General features: G+C 47.1%; 1 protein-coding gene across 8 annotated transcripts; it reads left to right on the top strand.

Annotated features, from left to right (window-relative positions):
• Positions 1-316: 316 nt before the first annotated feature.
• On the top strand, positions 317-23,589 carry LOC118725320 (protein phosphatase 1 regulatory subunit 3E). 8 transcript variants are annotated; one of them, XR_004989972.2, is made up of 4 exons: positions 3,941-4,707; positions 4,942-5,387; positions 6,941-7,078; positions 7,353-7,558. XR_004989972.2 is itself a non-coding variant. In XM_036448981.2 (3 exons), exons 2-3 carry the CDS (start codon positions 7,054-7,056, stop codon positions 22,310-22,312), a joined length of 1,629 nt encoding a protein of 542 aa, XP_036304874.1. In that variant the 5' UTR covers positions 317-719; positions 6,941-7,053; the 3' UTR covers positions 22,313-23,589. The 8 variants fall into 8 exon arrangements, 6 of the variants coding, with proteins under 6 accessions (XP_036304874.1, XP_036304885.1, XP_036304864.1 ...); XR_006742190.1 differs by having other exon boundaries at positions 7,156-7,558; XM_036448981.2 differs by lacking the exons at positions 3,941-4,707; positions 4,942-5,387; positions 7,353-7,558 and adding exons at positions 317-719; positions 20,709-23,589.
• Positions 23,590-24,581: the final 992 nt, after the last annotated feature.

The following is a 24,581-nucleotide window of genomic DNA, read 5'->3' as shown; positions in this document are numbered from 1 at the left end:
ACTGTCCTCCCGGGAAACCCAGGGCCAAGGGCTTCCAGCTGACACCATCTCTACTCCGGTCTCCCCCCAGTGCAGCCCGAAGGCCCAGCTCCTCCCTCACCCCAACCTCAGCTGTCTCCAATCCCCCTGCCTGCCAGGGTAGGGATCTCACGGGTCAGGCCGCTGGCTGCCGGGATCCAGGCCGTTTCCTGGTGCAGGAGCTGGGAGGGAGGGAGAGTGGGAGGAAGGGAGGGAAGGAAGGAGGGAGGAGAAGCGGGGAGGGAGGGCCCGGCGCCTGGTGATGATGGGGCCCAGAGATGCGTCCAGAGAGAGGGGCGGGGCTGGGACGCTGGCTTGGGAAGGGCCACAATTCAGGCAGAGAGAGGGCTGCTGGTGGCCCAGAAGGGCTGGCTGAGAGGGCACTGAGGGCTGGGCTGGGCTCCTGACTCCGGAGGCTGCCCGGAGAAGCTGTCTGGGCGTCAGCAGACCTCGGAGCGAATTCAGCATTTACGGACGATCTCTGATGTTCCCTGTACTTGTTGAACTTCTCTGGCCCGGAAAAGCAGCAGTGCCCGTACCGGTGGGAACTGCCTGCTAGATGCCTCGCTCTGTGGAACTGGCACACACAACATGACACCAAACATTTCACTTCCTCTTTTCTTCCGGACCTTTAACCCAATGCTCTGTTGTAGGCTTTGTGGCTCCCTAGCCAGGACTTGGATCGCAAGCAATTTCTGCAGGTAACTTTTCATCTTCTTTCTTCTTTTTGTAAGCATATTGGTTTTCTTTTTCTTTTTACCGAACATACAAACTCATTTTCATTATGAAAAAGTCATAGAGGTATAGAGAAAAAAAAAATACAGGTTCTCAATTTCCCTCTTCCACTCTCACAGTTCTTCTCCCCTCCTGGAAGTTGCCAAAGTTAATGTTTATTCTCTCAGATTACATATACATGCATGCGTATGTATGTTTATTATTGTATATGGCAGAGCATTTATACAGGGCAGTTCACAGGCTGTGAAGCTGTTTGACCACAGCTGATCCACATTAGGGCATTCCTGGGCATTCTGATGGGCCCAGCTGCTTTTGCAGCTGGCACTTCCTTCAGCTCTATTTGGAGAGATCTCCATCCAAATGCCATAAAGAGGTAACCCAGTTCTCCTTTCCTGCCAGTTCCCTTGCTTCTATCTTCAGTCCAAGCCTTGGTATTACCATCTGCCCCTATGGTCACTGGACAAACAAGGTCTTCTCTGTAACAATCATAGTAACAACTAATACATCTTGAGAACTTTTTAGGTGCTAAGTGCTTTCTTTACATGCATGATATTTTATCCTCACACTAATCCTTATTCTGTTTTATCCTCATCCATCGGAGAGGTTAAGTTGCTCAAAGCCACATACTGAGAAGCTGGGATTCAACCTAATTCTGTCTCCAAAGCTTGTCATAACACCGTATTGTTTCACGGGCACTCTTCACTTCAGGCCATCAGTGTGTTACCATGCCCTTAACAAGCCCAAACTCAGTTCCCTCCTGCATTCTGAACACACAGCCCTTTCCACTCCTTTATGACTACTAGAGGCCAGTGCGTGAAATTCATGAATTGGGGGGAGGGGTGGCCCTCAGCCCAGCCTATGCCCTCTTGCAGTAGGGGAGCCCTTGGGGGGATGTCAAATTGCCGCAGAGGCAGGAGGCTCTAGCCACCACCAGCTGAGCGGTGCTCCCCCTGTGGGAGCGCACTGACTACCAGGGACCACCTCCTGCGCTCAGCATCTGCCCCCTGGTGGTCAGTGGGCATCATAGTGACCAGTTCATTTTCTCTGTTTGATTGATTTGCATGTTAGCCTTTTATTATATAGGATCCTTTCAACACTCTCACTTTTTCTTTGCTCTTGGGCTGATCTTTCCAGCTGCTAGTAGCCACGTTGTTTCCTTCTTCTGAGAATAACTTAATCTAGTCCTTCGTTTGCCATCCTGATTTCTTCTATGACATTTGCTTGAAATAAAACATTTTTAAGTCTCAGGATCCAAAAATATTTGTCTTCAACACATTTATAAGTTCTTTGAGAACAGGAACTGAATTGTATTCACTTTTATGTCCTCACAGCCTAACAGACCTTCAGTAAATGTGACTGAATAAATCACTCAATGTCTCTGGCCAGTTATGGAGCAGACCTAGTCAGACGTTTAAAGACAACTGCAGTGGCTATTTAAGACACAAAGGCTTATTTGGAATAAAGGTTCAGTGTCAGTCTGAGCAGCCAGTGTCAGTCTGGGAGCTGCTGGACCTACACAAATTATATTGGGTTCAAAGCTATGTATTTCAAGTATCTTCTCAGACTAATACCACAGAGCCAATGAATGACAGCTCAAACTGTAGACAGTGTAACAGAGCTTTTGCTAGAAAATCTCAGGCCATATAGGCTGATCTTGGACATTATTCTGTTAATGATATATTTCACCAGGGCAAGGAAGACAGTTGAAAACTGGTTGACTGCAAAACAAATTAGGGAAACATTATTTTACACCACCAAGATATTAAAAAAAAAAATGTGTCCATGGATTTCTATACATATGTATTAAATAAGAAAATAAATCTCAGTATCACTTTAAAAATTAGTCCGGCTAAATAGGATTGCTGTGGTTATTACAATAGCATGGCTGGAATTAAAATGCAAACAGGAATGAATTATACAATGTTAAGATAGTACGTATATGTCTCTGTTCATTTCCATCTTAGTCACTGGTAATTTAAAAAATATTATTTTATTGATTTTTTACAGAGAGGAAGGAAGAGGGATAGTTAGAAACATCTATCAGCTGCCTCCTTCACACTCTCTACTGGGTATGTGCCTGCAACCAAGGTACATGCCCTTGATGGGAATCAAACCTGGGACTCTTGAGTCCACAGGCCAATGCTCTATCCACTGAGCCAAACCAGTTAGGGCAGTCACTAGTGATTTTATAATTAAACTCTCCTGCTGTTTTAAATTTAGATATTCCATTTCTATTATGAGTCCCCATATTTCAGTACTCTGAAGATGTTAACTAAGACTATTAAATGTTTAAATCTTATATAACCAATTAGATAAGAAAGTGGACTTTGGGGCCAGACTGCTGAGATTCTAATCCCAGCTCCCCAATTATTATCTATGTAATCCTAGGCAAAAGTCCTAGCCCCTCTTTCCATTAATTTCCTCATCATAAAATATCTATAGTAATATTTCCTGCTCCTATGATGGCTGTACTATAGGATTTAATGTTTTTAAAATTCTTACAACCATACCTAGCATACTGTAAATGCTATATAACATCAGTAGGCAAGTTATAAAACAAAACCACATGCGTTTTTCACTAACAAAGAAAAAAATGAAGAAAAATGCCAGCTCTTTGCTTTTTGGAACTTCCCGTTGGAACTAGAATCCTACAGTCTCAGCTCCAAGAGCGTGGTGTGCTTATTCATTCAATAATTTGAGGACCTACTCTGTGGTGAAACTATAAATCAGATACAGCCTCTGTCATCGAAGGGCTTACAGTCCGGTTAGAGATCAGAACTTTAATCTACTTTTTGGAAGGATGATAACTCTTAAGTCCAGAGAAGTTGTGCCTTGCTCAAAGTCACGCAGCTAAATAGCACCAGAAATGAAACCAGAGCTGTCTTTCTACAACTCTCAGTTCAGAGCTCTTTCCAATGGACCACCTACTCTTATGAGCATGTCTCAGCTTCTATTTGGGGCTCTACCTAGTTTCATGAGCTTCCCTTCTTTGCACCCACCGCCAAACTGCTTCCAAACCTGAAGCCTAGGGTTTAGAGAAGAAAACGGTAAGCCCTTAAGAAAAAGCTGCGCGTTTTGGACCTCCACTGCAAGAAAAGGAAATGTTACTCTTTACATCCTGCAGTAACTCTTCCAGCTAGGTTGAGGCCATTAAAAAAAAAAAAAAAAAAAAAAAAGGCAAAGTGGTCTTTCTCAGGACCGAAAGGGCGGAGTCCCCGCCCCATGATGCAGCTTGGAGCAGCGGCAGTGAAGACAGATGGGGAGCCACCTGTCAGAGGACTGTGGGCGGGGGCCGGGGCCCGGAGGCCAGGAGACCGGAGGGTGTGTGCGACTGAGCGCAGGCTCAGAGCGGACGGCTTGCAGAAGAAGGGAGGTGACCGTCTAAAACCCTGGGAGCTGCCGGCCAGAGGCAAGGTAGTCACAGAACTGAGGCAGAATTACGGGAGGTAGAGGATCTGCAATGGGAGACGGCTAAAGTCGGCGGCTGCAGTCATCGGGAGGGAGGGTGACGCAGCGGCCCTGCGGGCGAGGGATGCTATGTCTCGCGAGCGGCCCCCCCGCACGGACATCCCCCGCAACCTGAGCTTCATCGCTTCACTGACGGAGCGAGCCTACTATCGCAGCCAGCGGCCCAGCCTGGAGGAGGAGCCGGAGGAGGAGCCAGGAGAGGGCGGGGCGCGCCTCGGGGCCCGATCCCGCGCTCCAGCTTCGAGTCGCGGCCGCAGGGCTCGCTCTGCTCCCGCCGGAGGCGGCGGGGCCCGGGCATCCCGGAGCCGCAGCCCAGACACCCGCAAGAGAGTGCGTTTCGCCGACGCGTTGGGGCTGGAGCTGGCCGCCGTGCGCCGCTTCCGCCCGGGAGAGCCGCCCCGGGTGCCGCACCACGTGCACGTCCAGCTGCAGAGGGACGCCCTCCGCCACTTCGCGCCGTGCCAGCCCCGCGCCCGCGGCCTGCAGGTAGGCTGGGGAGGCCCGCCTCTCCTCCGGGACCTCCCGGGCCCCGCCGTCCGCGAGGGGGCGCTTCCCTCTGGGCGGGGTGCTCTAGGCCACTTTGGCTGCTGGGCCGCTTTCTGGCCCGGCAGACCCGGGGTCGAGCTCGGATTGGTCCCTTCCTCGCCCTGGCCCCGCCCCACCCCTGGCCCCGCCCCTCATCTCCGCGGCTCCGCCCTCCTCTCCCCCTTTCGTCCGCAGGAGGCGCGCGCCGCGCTGGAGCCGGCCCGCGACCCCGGCTTCGCCGCCCGCCTGCAGGCGCAGCGCATCTGCCTGGAGCGCGCGGCGGCGGGCCCGCTGGGCGTGGCGGGCAGCGTGCGGGTGCTGGACCTGGCCTACGAGAAGCGCGTGAGCGTGCGCTGGAGCGCCGACGGCTGGCGGAGCCACCGCGAGGCGCCCGCCGCCTACGCCGGCCCCGCGCCGCCCCCGCCGCGCGCCGACCGCTTCGCCTTCCGCCTGCCGGCGCCGCCCGCCGGGGGCGCCCTGCTCTTCGCCCTGCGCTACCGCGTGACGGGCCTCGAGTTCTGGGACAACAACGGCGGCCGTGACTACGCTCTCCGTGGGCCCGAGCTCCCCTGCGGCGGTGGAACCCCGGAGCCTCAGGGGTGGATCCACTTTATTTGAGACGCCCGCGGCCGGCTGCGGAGGCACCCGGGAGCCGGGGGAGCCCGAAGACGTGGCGGGGAGGAGCGGGGGAAGTTGTCCAAGAGGGTCAAGTGGAGAAGAAATCAAAGGGGTGCGGAAGTGGGAAGGATCAAAGTCGGGGAGATAGAGTGGAAAACACCTGTTGGATGTGAGTTAAAGGAACCCAAGGCAGTAAGGAAAGGGGAGCTGAAAGCATGAGAAAAAAGCAAAAGGAAAGGGATGGTGATAACGTTCTCTTCCGTGAATGGGAGAGCTTGCCGTGCCTAAGCAGTCAAAGGTTAAGATACCTCTCTGGGATTGAGGATGTATTCTGTATGAAGTCATCTGGCTCATTCCCTCAAGTTTGCCACCGCAGGTCCCCCAATCCTGCCCATCCTAGCTTTATTTCAGCCATAATTGCCTTGTTGAAGTTCTAGGAACTTGACCTTTGCTCCCTAGACCCCGGCCTCATGATGGGATACCCTTGTCACCCTTGATTGTCCCTGGCTTCAGTCTCAGAATTGGCTGGAGAGGGATGGCAGGTAGCAGTCAGAGTCCCTTCCTCCAGCCTCCTGACAGCCCTAGGGGTTAAAATAAAGGCAAAACCAACTCGGGGCCTATCCTTGCAGCCAAATAATGTAGCACCTAAAGGGCTGATAAACTCAGGGGCTTCCGGGAAAATGCCTCTTTCTGGGGTGCTTTCTAATGACCTATAAGCACTTTATGGACTGTATTTGTCAAGGGACAGTGAATCCCAAGAACCACTAACCTGCTCCTTCAGAAGATAGGTCAGTCACTGACTAGCTATATAACTTTGGACAAGGTCCCTCACCTCTCTGCAGCCGTTTCCTCCGTGGGAAATTGGACTTGGATTAGGCGATCTCTTACGGACCCTTGCTTTGACACTTAAGATTTGTGAGTGGCACAGTATAGATGAGAAGCCACATGCTCCAACCTACAGTTGGAGAGCTATCATTCAGAACACACAGAGCCCATAGCAGCTGATTGGCACTGAGGATAGGTCTTCCACAGCCCGGGAAGCATCCCCAAACCAGCCTGCAACCTCTCAAACCACAGCCCATCCTCTGCCCTTGCTTTTTGCTCTGGCCCCAGCCTGGGTTCTCTGATAGCTTTGAAGAGGTCCATTTCTCTTGGGGAAGTGATGCTGGGAGGTCCCAAAGATAAACAGAAGCAACATTGGGAGCTCTTGAGAAAGAATTGTGGGCATAAGGAAGGGAAAGCATTTCAAATTAAGAATCAAACCAATTTGAAAATTAAATGGCTCCAGAAGATGGCAGTCTGCTCCGTATTTTGAGCAAGTGAAGTAGGAAAGCTGCACTTTTACCCACTCAGGCTTATGCCTTATATTTTTTTCTAGTTAACTTCTGCTGGTTATTTTTCTTTTACTCTGTTCCTAAGCTCTTTGCTTTTCTTCCTTTTTTTTTTCTTTCCCTCTGTAACTCCCTCATCACTTTCATTTTTCTTTTAGCATTCTAGGGTTTTTGCCTTCAGTATCTCTATTTCCATTTGTCTCCCTCTCATCCTTATTCATCTGTGCTATTCCTTCTCCCTACAGAAGAGGTGGGAAACCTACCTTTTCTCCAGGGCCATGGTTGACCCACCTTCTTCCCTCAGGTTCTTTCTTGACAGTCTTCTAGGAGGGAGAAGAGTGAAGAGAAGCAGTTACTGATGCAGATGAACAATGAGCTTCCAGGTAACCAGTTTCCCCGTCCCCTTTTCTAGCACTGATTTCTCAAAGACAATTTTCTGAAACTCCCTTTTCTTTGTCAGTTAGAGAGAGTGCGTGGGCATGTACCCATACATGCATTTGGAATACAGAATAGGTCTTTTTACCATGACCCTCCTGTCTAAAGCCTTAATCCTTTGAAAAAGATGGCTGAAAGAGAGGAACTGTAAGTCATTCCTCAAAAAAATGGCCCTTTAAATATCATCCTTCTGGTGAAGAAAAAAGTTTCATGCATCTTGAGGTCAAAGTTCCAGCAGAGTGAAGAAACTGTACTGGAAGCCACCAACCAATGCACTTATTAGTCATCAATGAAGAGCCCCAGGGAGGATAATGGAGAGGGAGATTGGGTTGAGGCTCAGTGTGTAGTAATCTCTTGCTTAATATGTATGCATTACTGTTATGTTGCATTAACAATTGTAATATTACACATTTACTTATCCACTAAAATCTGGTGTCTTGCATGCATTACAATATTACCCTGGTTTAGAGATAGGAAACTCTAAAAACAATAATTTGTTCAAGATTACATAGGTAGTGAATGCAGAGCTAGGATTATGAACCACTAGCTGTGAACAGGCCAGTTGCCTAAATTTGCTGCTACAAGGATCCCTGACTTAGACATTGCTGGATGCTCTGTGTGCTTGGGCCCTCTCTCAGAGTCCCGGTATTAGATAAATGCAAGCTGGTTGGAGGCAGGGAACCAAGGGTAATTCATTGTTTGTAAGAAGTTACTGGCCCCATTCTCAGCTTTATAGACCCAGCTCTCTAGTCTTCTGGTTCTTCCCATATAGAGCTTCCCCAGGGCCTGGGGTAAGCTGATACGTCTCAGGAAACACTAGGAGTGTTAGGCATTGAGGGGTGAGGGGGGGGGGGTGTGGGGGAGACTTTCCTCTAAAGTAGGGGTGTCGAACTCAATCAGAGAAGGGGCCAAAATCTAAAATCCAGCCTAAATCGCGGGCCGAATGGTTTACTGAATAGTCATAAACTGTCATTGTGATGGAAACGCAGCGGAGTGCAGTGATGACAGCGCGGTGCGAGCCACATTGCAAGGCCTGGCGGGACGGATTTGGCCCGAGGGCCTTGTGTTTGACACATGTGCTCTAAAGGCTGATGACTATGTGAACAGGAGCAATTTAGAGAATATGTCAGCCCTGGACTAGAAAACGCCAGAAGAGGAAATATTACCAAAGTCAGGGGCTTGGGTCCTTGAAACAACACAGCGGGAACACTGTTGCCTTTTTCTCTCATCCAGAAGTCAGATGTCTGATAGCCTTCCTTCTTTATCGCTTTGAATGTAGCTCATCATCTCTTCATAATAAGCCCTAGTTCCTCAACTTTCCAATCTAACTCCCACATTCCTTCCAACTTCTGTGTTTCTCTGGAGCTCCTCTGGATCCTTGTGTTCCATGGGTCATAGAATCAGAGACCTGTGAAAAAGGGCTTGTTTTTAGAGATTATTGGGTCCTGGCTCCTATACAGATGGGGATATGTATCCAGAGATGAAAATTGACTCCAGCAGGGTCAAATTATTTATGTATTTGTTTGTTTGTTTATTTAGTACAGTTCAAGATGGGGTTAAACCCAGGCCTCTTGACTACAGCCCATTCATTCCCTGGCTATGAAACAGGCTTCTGCACAATCAGACCCACAGTTTTTCATGGCAAGGGATATCAGAAATGTTTCATTTTCTGCTGCTACCGTGTTTCCCCGAAAATAAAACATCCTTCGAAAATAAGACCTAGCGCATGGAAAGATAAGACATCCCCTGAAAATAAGACCTAGCGCAACTTTGGGAGAAAAAATTAATATAAGACACTGTCTTATTTTCGGGGAAACGGTAGTTTCCATTCTCTTCCCCATCCAGGCATAAAGAGAAACAAAAGGAACTGATAGTTTTCTCTGTGTCCCCATCTGTGGGGGACACGACCCGCGTGGTTCAGGGCCCACTCAGGGTCCAGTTTCTGGAGAAGGCCGCACACTAAAATGAAGAGAGAGACTGGAAAAGAGTTAATTTGGGAAAATGGGGGCCAGGCAGGAAGTCTACCTCTAGTGGGAAGATTAACCCCTCTCTGGCCTTTTACCATTCCTTTTATTGAGATTCTGAAACAAAGACATCTCTTTGGTGGGAAGTTCCAACAACAGAAACTCAACTTACATTTACATATGATTAACAAATTAAAATTGCCTCAACTACCACTATCTCAACTAGACAATGAGTTAAGAGTCTCATGCTCTACCGACTGAGCTAGCCGGGCACTTCTCAACTAGACAATGAGTTAATAGCTCCGGCCATTCAGAGCCATCAAGCCTGGCTAGCTCTTTTTACATTTTTTAAAATATATATATTTTATTGATTTTTTACAGAGAGGAAGGGAGAGAGATAGAGAGCTAGAAACATCGATGAGAGAGAAACATCAACCAGCTGCCTCTTGCACACCCCAATGTACATGCCCTTGCCTGGAATCGAACCTGGAACCTTTCAGGCCGCAGACCAATGCTCTACCACTGAGCCAAACCAGCTTCGGCTCTTTTTACATTTTATCTCCAGTGACAATGTTAGGTTTCGGTTCCCGGCACCCATCTTTGCCACTTCTTTTGCTGATATCACTAACGTTGCTAAGAAGATTGCATAATCTACCCATTGAATAGCTAACCTGGATAGGAAAGGAAAGTTTGCCCTGTGAATTCACCATAAACTACTGTTCTCATCAGGCCCAGAGTCTTCCCACCCTCTTCATAGTGCAGCCCCAGTCACTGGGCCCCAAACCCACGAGGATTGTGCCTCACTGCAGCTTCCTCGTGCACCAGTTCTCCCTTCTGGAATAAAATTGAAATAAAATTGAAATATGAAAAGAATATATCATCAGCTATTGAGAAGTATTGTTTGTGTTTTTGGCCAAGTACAGCAGAGACCCAGAGGTAAATTTTCTGGTCATCTCATTTCACTTGGTCCCTGAAGGTGGCAACATAGTTGTACTCACTAAAATGTGAGACCAAAATTGGCCTCAGGTGGTTAGCCCAAACTTTTACGCTTGAGCGAGGGCTGCACTTTTCAATGGTGTTTATGGGGAAGGTGATAGGCTGCAGGTGCCACTGGCCTGTCTCATTTCGTAAAAGACCTATTCCCTGTCAGCTGGAGTCCTCTGCCTATGTAAAAGTTGGTTGGGAAGGAGTTGGGCCACCCAGGTATACAACACGCTAGTAAGATCCCACCACCATTGGAGCAGTACAGTAATAAGAAAAGTTATTGGGCCCTGACCGGTTTGGGTCAGTGGATGGAGTGTTGGCCTACAGACTGAGGGATCCCCGGTTCCATTCCGGTCAAGGACATGTGCCTTGGTTGCGGGCACATCCCCAGTCGCGGATATGCAGGAGGCGGCTGATGGATGTTTCTCTCTCATTGATGTTTCTGACTATCCCTCACCCTTCCTCTCTGTAAAAAATCAATTATATATATATATATATATATATATATATATATATATATATATATATATATATTTAAAGAAAAGTTATCAGGGCCCCAGTGCCTTAGTGTCCTGGCAGCACCAGCTGCTGGTGCAGTTAAAGGGAACAGCTCGGGTGGGTAGAAGTCCCATGTTTCCCCCTGGGTGGGGGCTATTTTTCCTTAAGGGGACAATCCAAGTTACATTCTGCTCCTTAAGCACTGGAGAGAAGAGTAAAGTCTTTTTCCCTACCAAGGGCAATCCTAAAGCCAAAGATGAGAAATATGAGAGTGATGAAAAGCAAGGGCCTCTGTCTAAAACAGAATGGAGCAACAGAAACAGATATGAAAGGGCGGCATCCTTGAAAAATGTCAAGTTCTAGCATAGTACTGTCTCCACATCACCTGAAAGATGAAAAGCCCAGTTACCCATAAAGCTCTGGTGTGAGAATGATCAGATGCCTCCTAGTTACATCATAATAGCCGAGTTGTGATGTCGCTGCAGAGTACCCACTCTGGTACGTTATTAGTGAAACTACATAAGCTGAAGAGGAGTCAACATGAGGAGCAGACATCCAAGGAGAGGTAGGTGTGGGGTTTCCAGGGTTCACACCATGGCTTATTGCCTGGGGTCCCTCTGTGGCTTCAGCCAGAATTGTTGACATTAGGAGTATTCCTGGAAGCTGTATGTATTAGTTTTCTAGGGCTGCCACAACAAAATGCTACAGACTGGGTGACTTAACAAATTCAGTTCTAGAAGTTTGAGATCAAGTTGTCAGCAGAGTTGGTTTCATTGCAGTTCCTCTGTCCTTATAGGTGACTTTTCTTACTATGTCTTCACATGGTCTTTCTTATGTTCATGTTTGTGCCGGAACTTCTTATCATAAGGACACTGGTCATGTTGGATTAGGACTCCCCTCAGACCTCATTTTAACTTAATTACCTCTTTATAGACCTTATCTCTGAAAACATTAAGAGGCACTGGAAGTTAGGACTTTAACATAAGAATTTTTTGGGAGGGGGACACAATTCAAACGTAACACTATACTTACTATTTACTCACAGGCAAACCACAGATGTGTTCCTACAAAACCCAAACTAAGTGTATCCCTAACAACTTAGTCAATACTCAAATGCCCAAGGCCCTTCCATTTATACCTGATGGAATGCAAAGTATGATGGAAGGAAAGTCAGAGGAAAGCGATAGCAATCTTAACCAATTGTGATGCTGACAGGCACTCAGGGAATCCTCAACCTGGTACTGGGGTCCAGGTTCTTGTCACAGGATTAAGAAATAATTCAAGTGTTACATTTAGCAAAGCATACTAAATTTATTCATGTGATAGTATGCACTGAGAAGTGAGAGCAGGTGACCTCAGAGAACAAAATACCCTAAAGGAGTCTTGGTGGGAGGTTTTTCTTTTTTAAATACCGTATTTTTCGGACCATAAGACGCTCCGGACCATAAGACGCACCAGTTTTTAGAGAAGGGAAATGAAGAAAAAAAGATTCTGAAACAAATAGTGTCCTAAAATATTTTATGTGCATTAAAACCCAACATCACAGTCATAAACACATGTAATCAACCCTGTAAAGTAAACAGCAGCATTTAGAACCATTTTAGAGCCGGGCAAGCACACACAGACCACACAGAGCCGGGCAAGTAAAAAAAACTTTTTTTTTAAAGTATATGTGTAGGCTATATTTGGACCATAAGACGCAGGGACTTTTTCCCCCCACTTCTGGGGGGGGAAAGTGTGTCTTATGGTCTGAAAAATACGGTAATAACGATTTTTAAAAATATGTTACCAATTATTAAGTAGAGAGGAAGGGAGAGAGAGAAACATTAATGGCCTGCTGCTTACTGGGAGTCGAGCCTGAAATCCAGATATGTGCCCTGACTGGGAATCAATCCATCGTGACCTCTTGGTGCATGGAAGGACACTCAAATCACTGAACTATACCAGTCAGTCCCAGCCAGGCTTCATGAAAGGGTTTTATTAAATACTAGTGTCCTGGTGCATGATTCATGACATTGAAAGGAAATTAATGCCCTAACCGGTTTGGCTCAGTGTATAGAGCCTCGGCCTGTAGACTCAAGGGTTCCAGGTTTGATCCTGCTCAAGGGCATGTACCTTGGTTGCCAATACATCCTCAGTAAGAGGTGTGCAGGAGGCAGCTGGTTGATGTTCTCATCAATGTTTCTAACTCTTTCCCTCTCTGTAAAAAATCAATAAAATATATTTTTTAAGAAAGAAATTAGAATACATATTTTAATATTGCTATTCGTCCTTTATAATTGAAGTGTCAACCAAATTCACAATTAACAATGACAGATCGAAACACGTGTGCAATTGGCGCCAGGGCAAGGACAAGCTACATCAGCAGATATAAAAGCCTAAGCAACCAGCCAACCGGTAGTAGCTATGATAGTGATTTCTCAAAAAAAAACAACAGAAACCCCCCCCCCTTTTTTTTTTTTTCTGTCAATTGTAAGAAATTGGTGAGGGGGAAGAGGAGGAACAGGTGGGCAGTGAAGGTTATGTCAGTAATGTTCCAGCCAAGACAAAAAAAATGGGAGGGGTACAGCTTGAGGCTTTGTTCCCTATCCTAACTTTCCTGCCTCGGTTTCAATTTAAGGTTTTGTCTCCCCCCCCCGCCCCCCCCCCTCATTTTTTACAAACACCTTTGACCATACTTTCACATTGCTGGGGCTCCTTCAGTGCGTTGGAAGTAGTCTGTGAAACTTTCTTCCTAAGCTAGAGGGTAAATGTGCCTCTGGTCAGTCCTCTGAATGTCTGAGCCATGCAAAGGGAGAGAGGATTTCTACCAATGATGATGGGGGATTAACATCTCTACCTTGAGGATGACATGATGAACCCCCACTAATTCCATGGAAGAGCTGGGAGGCTTGTCGTCTTGCTAAAGGTGGGACCCTCACTTATCTGATATTATCAGCCTCTTCCTCTCTTCCATTACCCAGTCAACTCCATCTTCTAAAGCAGTGTTTCCCAAAGTGTGGTACGCGTACCCCAAGGGGTACAGGAAGAGTTTGGTAGGGGTACTCATTGCACCGGTTTGGTGGGGATATGCACTGCACCGTGCTTAGCTGCACCTAATTCTACGTTCTCATGAGTACGAGCGGTACTCAGCGTTACGAAAATTCTAGAAGGGGTACACATATGTCAAAAGTTTGGGATATACTGTTCTAAAGCTTTAGGGTGAATTCCACTAAAAGGGAGGCATCAGACTGTACTCAGAACTGGGGCAGAGGAGTTTCTTCTCCTTTCCTTGGGTTCTCCCTCTACCCAATCTGTCTTTGATTCTGCTCCTGACTCCTGGGAACTAATGTCTTTGAGACAAAAAAAGGTGGCAGAGTTCTTCGCCCATCATAATTCCAAGCCTGTGATTAGTGATTCCCATAGTGACTGACTGAACCCTCCAGGGTTAGGCACTAAATTCCCACCCAGCTCTTGCCTGACTTTCCAGCCAAACAAGTCTCATTGTTTGGATTATAAGAAAATGATCACTCCACTGAAAACTCAGGGCTACTGGTGCCTAATGTTTCACTTTCCCTTCCTTCATTACATACAAGCGATTGGGGCATTGTAATATTCATGATTGAGGTCAGTATATATCACCAGCCCTAACTTAAACCCCGTGGGATCAAAAGCTTCTAACTCTCAGTGGGCGGGGCTAAAGTAGGTTGACAGTTGTTCGTATGGAAAGTAATACAACTAATAATGGAAGAAAAAACGTGTATTCACAACTGTAAACCTACTTTGGCCCCACCCTGTCTGTCTTTCTGTTGCTTACTCCCATGCTTCTGCAGAACACTAATTTGAAGAAGGTGGGGCTGACTCTTAAGATTGTTACTCAATGTAACGAGGGAGAGCAGGGAGTCGGGCAAATACAGGGCCAGGAACAGAAAAACAGCTGTTCAGTGACCTCAACAGGCAAAAGAGACTCTTTCAAAGACCAGCATAAGAACCAGAGTCACTTCAGAAAGTGCTGTTCCCAAGCTTTATTCATAAGACTGAGTCTCCTAACTATGCAATCCTCTGGCCCAGAAGTTCAGAGTGTGTGAGATACTGGAGTGGTGGAAAGTCCATTTTATTGTCGCCTGTTTTTTTGACGGCGGAAACTAAGGTCCCAAAAAATGAAGCAGAGCCCAGATCTTCCTTACAGCGCGCAGGGAGCCTGGGCCTGGGCGGGCGCAGGGAGGTGCCCCCCCCCCCCCCCCCCCAGTTCGTTGGGAGCACCTGTTTGGTGCCAGCTGGTCCCGGGAAGCAAAAGGAGCCGCTCCCAGCACCGCCCCCGCCTTTCCAGGCGGCAGGACACCGGATCCGTCTAGCGCGCAGTTCCCGGTAGCTCCGGGCCCTGCATTTGCAGTGACGCTGCTGAGGCCGCCGGCCCCTCTGCCGAGAAGGCGCGGCCCGTGCGCGAGGCTGAGGGATGCCGGAGGGACCCGCTCCCGGAGGGAACAACTGGAAGGGGCTGTCGGCCGCGCGGACGGCTCGGCCGGGCGCCGCGAGCTCCGGGGGGGTGGGGGGGTGGGGGACTCCGGAGGCGCCAGGCCGCGCGCCCGCAGGTCCGGCGCCGCGGGGTCGAGGGCGGGGCAGCCCGCCCTGCGTGCCAATAGCGTCCCGGCCGAGGCCCACGCGGCCAATAGCCGGCTGCAGCTGAGACCCGCGCAGCCAATGGCAACCCAGGGTGTCCCTCCGGTGCCAGCCTGCCCGCGTCCGCCAATCGGCGCTCGGGCCGCCTGGGCGCCGCCCCTGGGCCCGCCCCGCCCCACGCGCTCCGGCTGGGCCGGACCAGAGGGGCGCGCTCCCGGGGCGGGAAGGGCATTCCTGGTCCCGGCCCTCGGCTCGGGGGGCTAGGAGCAGGCCGCGCCGGGCGGGAGCCCCACTTCCATCCCGGAGGCCCCCGCCCCTCTCCCCCTTACCCCCCGGCCCATGGTGCGAGGCTGGGAGCCGCCGCCCGGGCCGGACCGCGGTGAGTGACCCCCAGGCCCCCGGACCTTCCTCCCCGATCCCCCGGGGTGATCTCCGACCTGCGGAGCCCTGTCCCCCGCGCGGAGGGTAGCACTCGAGTTTCGAACTCGCCGGGTCGTCTGTCCTTTATCTTACGGACTTTGGGGTTCCCGGTTGGAACTGGGGGAGGGTGAGTGGGTGTGTAGGGAGGAGGCAGGCTGGATTGGGACGCCCTTGGCCACGGGAGGATAGAGATTCGCTTGCTCTCTGGGGCTCATCGCCCCAAATGCAGCAACTTTTTGTTCTCTGACCCAGTTTGGAGCCTCAGACTGCCTGTGAAATGGAGGAGAGGAGAAACGTTTCCTTCCCAGGCCTCCCTCCTCCCCATGACTACCTCCCGGCGACCTCAACACACACACAGAAACCTGGCCTTGCTTCTGGGGAGCATTGGCCTTTAGGAACGGAAGTTGTAGGAGAAACTGCCCCTTCTGACCCCCTACCCTGCCATACTCAGAACACTTATCAGGAAAGTGAGAACCCGAGTCCCAGAGAGGTGCCTGGTGCTGCGTCCTAGTCTGAAACTTGCAAACTGAAAGAACACTCAAGCCGAGACCTGTTTAGTGAGGTGGGCCCAGGTCGGGTCTTTTATCCTGTGAACTTTTCACCCTACATGTGAAGTCCCTTTACTATATGATTAGGATAGGTGGATGGCAGTAATTGGAAAAAAATATAAGCCAGTCAAAGTTGGGAATTTTTTAAATGATGCATATATCAATATATCTAAACGTTGACATGAAAAGTATGTTCATTCACCGTTCTTTTGGGGGTAGCCCCCCGAGTTTTCTTTGGATAAGCCTGCTGATTGGAGTTCTCAATCGACTTTATGGAATGTGTACAAGCAAATCTCAAATCTGGTTGCCTCGAGAACTTTTTAGAAGTACTGATGCTTGGGCCCCACTCCAGACTAACGAAGTCAAAATGAGGAGGCTGCCCGCTTTAAAGTTTCCCAGGTAATTCTAGCGTGCAGTCTGACATGGGAGCCCTGCTTCTCATTATCTGTGATTTTCAGGTTTGATTTCTTAAAAATATATTTTTATTGATTTCAGAGAGGAAGGGATAGGGAGAGAAATAGAAACATCAATGATGAGAGAGAATCTTTGATTGGCCGTCTCCTGCCTGCTCCACACTGGAGATACAGCCTGCAACCCTGCCATGTGCCCTGACCAGGAATCAGACCCTGGCCTCCTGGTTCATAGGTCAGTGCTCAACCACTGAGCCACCACGGCCAGGTTTGATTTCTTTAAAGTGGAGTGAGAATTTTAAACTTTGAAGCATGCCAAATGCAGAATCCTTTTTAAGATTTTTAAAAATCGTAAGTCCACTGCCCCTCCAGTCTTTTACAGTTGTTCCTCGGGGGATTCCGGAGGAGCAAGGCCACGCACTCACAGGTCTTTTCAAGATGTAAACTCTTTTGTATTCTTTCATAGGAACCTCTTTTTAATGCACTAATATTTCATTGGTTTACGTAATGCTTAATTACATTATTATATAAATATAGAAAAACAACGGCATAAAGGCATAAGCAGGTTTGGACTCACACATAGCTGGCCCAGGTATTCAGGGTAGCTAAAGCAGGTGATTCTGGCACACGACACAGCAGCCTCCCAGACTCTAGCATCCAGTGCTCTATGGGTATTGGTCATACAATCCGGTGGGTCAGTGAAACCAGGCTCCTGGCGCAGTTGAACACCCCAACCTTCCACTCTCTCCAAATACTATCACCAACACCCACTTAAACTTTCTTGAGTCTTCCATCCATTTTTTTCATTCATTCACATCAAGCTGTTTGTTCCTCCTCCAAGCACTCACCACCATTGCCTTAATTAAGCTGGGAGAACATTAGACAGAGGTTCTAAAGCTGGACTTCTGAGCAGCCAGTGAACCTCCTGAGGTTATATATAACGGGTAAGTGTGAATATTTATTTGGGGGTGGAGTAGTAGCCATAACTTTCTGAGTGCCCATACTTTTATCTGATTTGCAAAGAGTTTCATGATCCAAAAAGTTTAGTAGAAGCACAACAAATTGAATGTCACTACAAGTCTAAAGCCCTTAAAACTATACCATCAAGACACATTTCAGACAGTACTTCTCTGAATAACGATTTAGGGAATTCAGCAAGATCATATCTAGTCTTTCTAGCTGACTCTTGCTTTAACCATAAGCCTAGGCTCAGGACTAAAGTTATGAACATCTATTTTTTCCTCCTAAGATTATATGAATGCCTAGTCTGGTAGTTTAAGGCTGCTCATTCTTTTCTGCCATCTGCCCAGGGGTAAGGAAAGCCCAAAGGGAAAGAAGAGCAATATCATGACTATTGCTTAACTTAAGCCCCATTCTGTATTAGGAAGTCTTCAGTAATTTGGGTTTTGCATAATTGGGAAAGTAGATGTATATTGTACACCAAATGTGTTATTTACGTGACTGAATATTACATTGAAATATCAAGATGAGAATGAGAATCTGAAGGATAGCAAACCACATACATGAAAGCAAAATGTTTCCTTCTAGCCTCACAGCCGTGCCTGCCTTATTTCCTATGTGGCAGTCTTCATCCTCATACTGAAGGATGCTACATTTATTCCTTAGCTACATTTTTCTCATATCCAAAGTGTTACTGTGTCCTTAAAGAACAGGGTCCAAGATTGTAAGGGTGAGGGTGAATAAACAAAATAAAAAAAAGAACAGGACACAAATAAGGTTAAGTAGATGTCATGTGTTGCAATCAAAGAATTCTCCAGCTTAAGCTTGGTGTTGTTCCTGTGGGTTTAGACTTGACTGTGCAAGCAGTTCCTCACAGGCCACTCAGCCATGTCGGGGATGAATCTGGAGGGTGAAGGCGGAGCTACTATACTGGCAATTCAGCTGGCAATCAAAAAGGATTTATAACCAAATTATGGATTCAGTTCTAAAGCAGTGATTTTTATACTTTTTAAAACAACAAAATCCTTTCTGGAGTTATAACCAACTTTCAAAATATAAGAAGTAAAAAAAAAAAAAAAAAAATCACATAATTTTTCTCTTGCCTGTTAAAATCTGGACTCTGCAAAAACAGATTGAAAACTAATTTTAAAGAATTCATTTTTGCTTGACTTCCCCTATTGTCTAGGAGAAGCATTACTTCATATCGGAATCACCCCATGAAGCTGAAGTAATGAGACAAGCTACTTATTGAGCCTTTGTTCTAGGTATAATGTCAAGTGCATTTTTTCACTTAGTCTTAAACTTGTGAGTTATAAGGCTTAGAGGGGTTAAATTACTCTTTCTGGGCTGTAGCCCTGTGGACCAGCCTGCAGAGCCCCATGGGCTGGTCTGTAGGGCCCCGTGGACCGGCCTGCACCCTAGGAAGCAGCACCCTAGGAAGTGGTGGAGTCACTTCCACCTCTAACAGCTGGTTTGGGCCCTGCCTACACATGATACCTTAGCACATAGCAGGTACTCAGTAAAAATAGATAACTTTACATATACCCAGCACTGTCTCCTTTTTAAAATATATTTTATTGATTTTTTACAGAGAGGAAGAGGGAGGTATAGAGAGCTAGAAACTTCGATGAGAGAGAAACATCTACCAGCTGCCTCCTGCATACTCCCTACTGGGGAATGTGCCTGCAACCAATGTACATGCCCTTGACTGGAATCGAACCTGAGACCTTTGAGTCTGCAGACCCAACGCTCTATCCACTGAGCCAAACCAGTTTCGGCCACTGTCTCCATTTTTTACACATGAGAAAACGGGCTCATGTAAGTTTAGTTCAGTAACTTTTGTACAAGAGCATGCAGCTGGGGGCAGAATTGGGATTCAAACTGCAGACTGGCCTTATTTAAGAATCATATTTCTACCAACTATGCCATATTGCCTGCATTTACCCTCTTAAGATTATTTTCAGTGTATGTTGCCTTTAGGTTCTGCATGGACTTCAGTTAAGTTTTGCTTATTAAAAGGGAATGGTGACATTGAAATGCTTCTGGATTTTTCTGTTCATCATAAAAAAAAAAATCCCTCAACACTGCTCTATTTGTAACTTTCTGGACTTGAGATTTTTCTCAATTCATCTTGTAGCACTTAAATAGGATTCCTGTCCCATCTTTTACATATTAGAAGTAATATTTGTTTCTAAGACGCACACAGGGAGCTGAATTAAAATTCAGTCAACAGGATTATCCTGGGGAATAACATCAGCTGGTATTTCAGGAGCGAAGCATGGTCAGGGCTGTTCCTGCAATCCACACTCAGAACCAGTGGTGCTGCTGGGTGTCTTGCAGGACCTACTCACAGTTTATGAACCTGCCCACCTGGGCCTGAGGAGGAGATTAAGAGCTGCAGGCTTCCGCCCTGTGTGAAGGGGGCTGTTACATTCTGAGGGGCTCTCGCTCCCCGGAGAGAGACTGAGCAGTTGGAAGAGACAAAGGCTGCGGGGGAGGGGATAACCTTTGTTCTGAGGATGAGTGAGGGGAAGAAAACATTCCCTTCTCTCTACCCTAGTGGGGTGGGGGTGGGGTAAGCCCCATTTATCCTAGGTACCTGACCTATCATCCTACTGAGAAAGAAAAATTAAAGCAATCAGGTTTGGTTTTAGGGTTTAAAGGTACTATTACCCTCTCCCCAACCAACAAGGGCAAGAAAAAGGAGTGGGGCCTGGGCAGAGGAACAGTGCTGTCCTACCTTCTAGATTTTCAAATGTATTCCCAACCTATCTCCACATTCTAGAGATAATAAATTGTTAGGAGCTAATGAGTTTATCACAAGAGGAGATAACTGCTCCTCTAGTTTTTGTAGTTGAGTCTTTATTTTGTGACTCTTGTTCCATGAATGTGGTGAAGTAAGTTTGTATTGGAAGGGTAAAGGGTATATAAGGATCCTAAAGACAGATTTTCCTCTTGGTGAAAACACTAGTCATGTGACGGGGTAATTATGGCTTTTTTTCATACACAAAATGGGAATTTTAGCCGGTTGTGACTCATAGGGTTAGATGAGAAGTTGTTATGAGCACTTTGAAAGCAAAACAGTACAGTACACATAGAAAGTTGATTGTTTTAGAGCACAACATTTTGTTTGGTAGAAATTGAGCAGTGGGCCAAAAGAAGAACCCTAATGACGGAGCTGTTTCTTTCTTACAGCGATCTCTGAAGGGCACAAATCAGAAGGCAGCATGCCTCCTAATAAAGAGGCCAGCAATCTTAACACCTCCCCTGCGGGGCTCATCTGCCTCCCCCCAATCTCCGAGGAGCTCCAGCTTGTGTGGACCCAAGCAGCCCAGACCAGTGAGCTGGATGGCAACGAACACCTGCTGCAAACCTTCAGCTACTTTCCCTACCCCAGCCTCGCAGACATTGCCCTTCTCTGTCTACGCTACGGGCTGCAGATAGAAAAAGTCAAGACTTGGTTCATGGCCCAGCGCCTCCGCTGTGGCATCAGCTGGTCATCTGAAGAAATAGAAGAGACTCGGGCTCGGGTGGTGTATCACAGGGACCAACTCCATTTCAAATCCCTCCTCTCTTTTACTCACCATGCAGGGCGGCCTCCAGAGGAGGTGCCCCCTTCTCCGTTGCCACCTCCAGAGCAAGTTAGTCTTGGGATAGTGCCCCTGACTCTTAGTGAGCCCACCCACATGAAAGGATTGAAGGTAGAGCCTGAGGATCCTTCAGAGCCAATGAGTCACCTGAAAGCAAAGGAGCCTCTGATGGCACCTGGCAGTGGGGCATTCTCCCACCAATCGGGATTTTGGCAGGATATTCAAAGCAGTGATCTCTCTAAGGAGCAGGCAGGCAGGGGTCCTGACCAGTCACACGGCATAGGTACTGCTTCCTGGAACCACTCTGCAGCTGTCCACCAGCCACAAGCTCGGGACAAAGCCCCACCAATCTCATTACTTGCCAGTGGTTATAAGCAGGGGTCAGCATGTAATGTGACTCCTTCCTCTACCTCTTCTTCCTCTTTCCAGGTACTGGCTAATGGAATTACCGTCACCTCTAACTCCTCCCAGCCACTGGGCTGTCTCCCACAGCCACTGTCGCCCAATGAACAGGCTCTACCCATACATGTGGAGCCAGCCTGGCCCCAGAGGCTAAGGCCTAACTCGGTACTAGGTAGCATCGGCCCTGTAGAGTACCTTTCCCCAGATACCCAACGCCAGCGAAAGACCAAGCGAAAAACCAAAGAGCAGTTGGCTATCCTCAAATCGTTCTTTTTACAGTGTCAATGGGCACGACGTGAGGATTACCATAAATTAGAACAGATTACTGGTTTACCTCGGTCTGAGATTATTCAGTGGTTTGGTGACACACGCTATGCCTTGAAGCATGGGCAACTAAAATGGTTTCGGGACAATGCAGTACCGGGGGCCCCTAATTTCCAGGATCCCGCAATTCCCGCACCATCGCCTTCAACCCGCTCTTTGAGTGAATGGGCTGAGACGCCACCTCTGCCAGTGCCCCCACCTCCACCGGATATAAAGCCCTTGGAGAGGTACTGGGCAGCCCACCAACAGCTACGGGAAAGCGATGTCCCTCAACTGAGTGAGGCGTCAAGGCTTAGCATCCAACAGGTACTGGATTGGTTTGATTCTCGTTTACCTAAGCCAGCTGAGGTGGTGGTTTGTCTAGATGAAGAGGAGGAAGAGGAGGAAGAAGAACTGCCTGAAGATGAAGAGGAGGAGGAAGAAGAGGATGACAGCGAGGAGGAGGAGGATGGTGATGATGATGATGTGATCATTCAGGACTGAATGGGGGCTATGGGAGGGGCAGTCTTACTAAAAGATGAACCGACTTAGTAACTGTTTAAACAAAGAAACCACATTTTAAAAATTACCTTATGGCAAAGAACGGAAAAGCTTTGTGTTTTTTAAGCTGGGGGAAAGGTGGATATTTTGAGGGTGTACCAGGGAGGATGAGCATAAGGCACAAAGTGAGGTGGGAATTGAATGAGCAGAAATTCAGGCCTTAGCTTCAATGAAGAGTGCTAAGGATTGGTCCTTTACCTATGGGCTGGGTCAAGGCTCTTGTTCTCATCCACTTTTCCCTTAGTATACTAAGGGTGGTTCTCCTTAGTCCCATGTCTATAGGAGGATTGGAAAGGAGGAGTCAAGAATTTTGATTCCAGTGCACCTAGTCCAGGGTTAGGGAATGTCCAGGCCTGCCAAGGCATTAGGGGTGAGTTAATGAAATGTTTGACCCAAAGAGCAGGCAAATTTTTAAGTCTGTAATTTTGTGTGGCCGAAGAATGATGTTATAAATATCCTAATGGCCCTTGGCAGAAAAAAGGTTCCCCACCCTGGCCTAGTCCCACCATTTTTCCTGGAATAAGGCTGCTTTGCACCTCTCCTTTTCTCCACCCTTAATGCAGCGAAGAATCTCAGTATGTCCCAGTCTCACAAATTTCAACTCTTCCTCGTACCAACTCTATGTTTTACTGCTTCATCGCTGAGTTGCAGAAGAAGCAAATATCTTTTTTTCTGATGCGGGGACCACTTTGCCTTCTACCTTTTTATCTCTTTCCAAAATCCCCATTCTCTTCACTATGTCTCAGGGTAAATCTTCCCCATAGAGCTTGTGAAAGTTTAATACTGGGTGGAGAATAATTTAGACTGGATATTTATTGGAAGTGGGAATTAGGAGAGATGTCTTTTTAAAAAAGTAGAATTAGGTTACAGAAAGGTATAGGAGAGGGGATGGTTTCTCCTGTTCAGAGGACTGCAGGTAGGCTCCAGGTTTGGTTTTACAAGCCTGACACCCTCCTGCCTAACTTGACAGAGGCTGATTTTTCGTTTTTCTGAAGTTGGTTCAATTTTTTATTCAGAAAAGAGACTTTTCCCTCTATAGAATCTGTCTTGAGGGCAGAGAGATCATGGTCTTTAACTGAATTTATTGATGTTTAAGAGTGGTTTTCATCAGTTGGGGGTCAGGTATAATGATATCAATGGGTTAACCATCTAGAAATAAGAGTGGAAGCCCCAAACTGCTAGAATAATAAAAAGGCCAAAAATAAAATTGTTTCTCTCTCCTCCACTTTGCCACTTCTATGCTTCAGAGATTAATGTAGCCAAATACATTAACATTCTGATTTAGTATGCATTTTATTTATTTTTGAAGCAGCAAGCTACATTAAGGTAAATTAAAAGAACAATAACTTGGCCCTGGCTGGGTAGATCAGTTGGTTAGAGCGTTGTCCTGATTCAAGGTTACGTGTTCAGACACCCTAGTCAGGGCACATACACATATCAGCCAATGCAAATTGATGTATCTCTCCCTCAAATCAATAAATAATACTAATAAAAAAGAACAACTTTGAAAGGCAATAGATCAGATCACTAGGCAGATGGTTTCCTATACCTGCTACAGCACAGACTCGTGCTCAGAAGATGCGGTGTGTTTGGAAATGCCTTTAAAAATAAACCCAGAGTTCCAGGAAAGGTAATGGCCTCTTAGTTTATCTACAAAACCATTCCCAAGACGTATTTGTTTCTGGCAGATGCTTGCTATCTTTACTCCCCGCACTCACTACCCCCAATATTTTTGCTTAAGGTCTGCCTGTGGCCTATCCATTTAATTCTAGCCCTAAATACCCAAAGAAGAATTTATTTCAGTGGTAGTATTCTTTGCCAATTCCAACATTCTAGATCTTGCAATACTAATAGAATTGCAATAGCAATAAAAGGATGTCTTTATCATCTATGTACTTAGTAAGCTGAACATCTTGTCTCCAACTATTATCAGACGGAAAGGAAAATAAACATTCAATAATAACTAGGCATAGAGGAAACAATAGGCAAACTGAAAAAAAGTATAATAAATTGGGACAGAGAACAGATTGTTACTTGTTAACAGTGGCAATGGGAGAATATAACCAAAACTAGAAAATGAAATCCAGAAGTAAAAATAGTTAATGAGTATATTACCCCCCACCCCCAAGGATGACAAGAACTGTTTTTATAACCTTTGTTTCAAGTTGTAGGAAATAAGAGAGCTACATGTCTTATTGGAAGAACTGTAATC

Source organism: Pipistrellus kuhlii, unplaced genomic scaffold, assembly GCF_014108245.1.
Source record: "Pipistrellus kuhlii isolate mPipKuh1 unplaced genomic scaffold, mPipKuh1.p scaffold_m20_p_1, whole genome shotgun sequence".
NCBI classification, from domain to species: domain Eukaryota; kingdom Metazoa; phylum Chordata; class Mammalia; order Chiroptera; family Vespertilionidae; genus Pipistrellus; species Pipistrellus kuhlii.
This window is presented reverse-complemented; position numbering and strand designations above follow the sequence as displayed.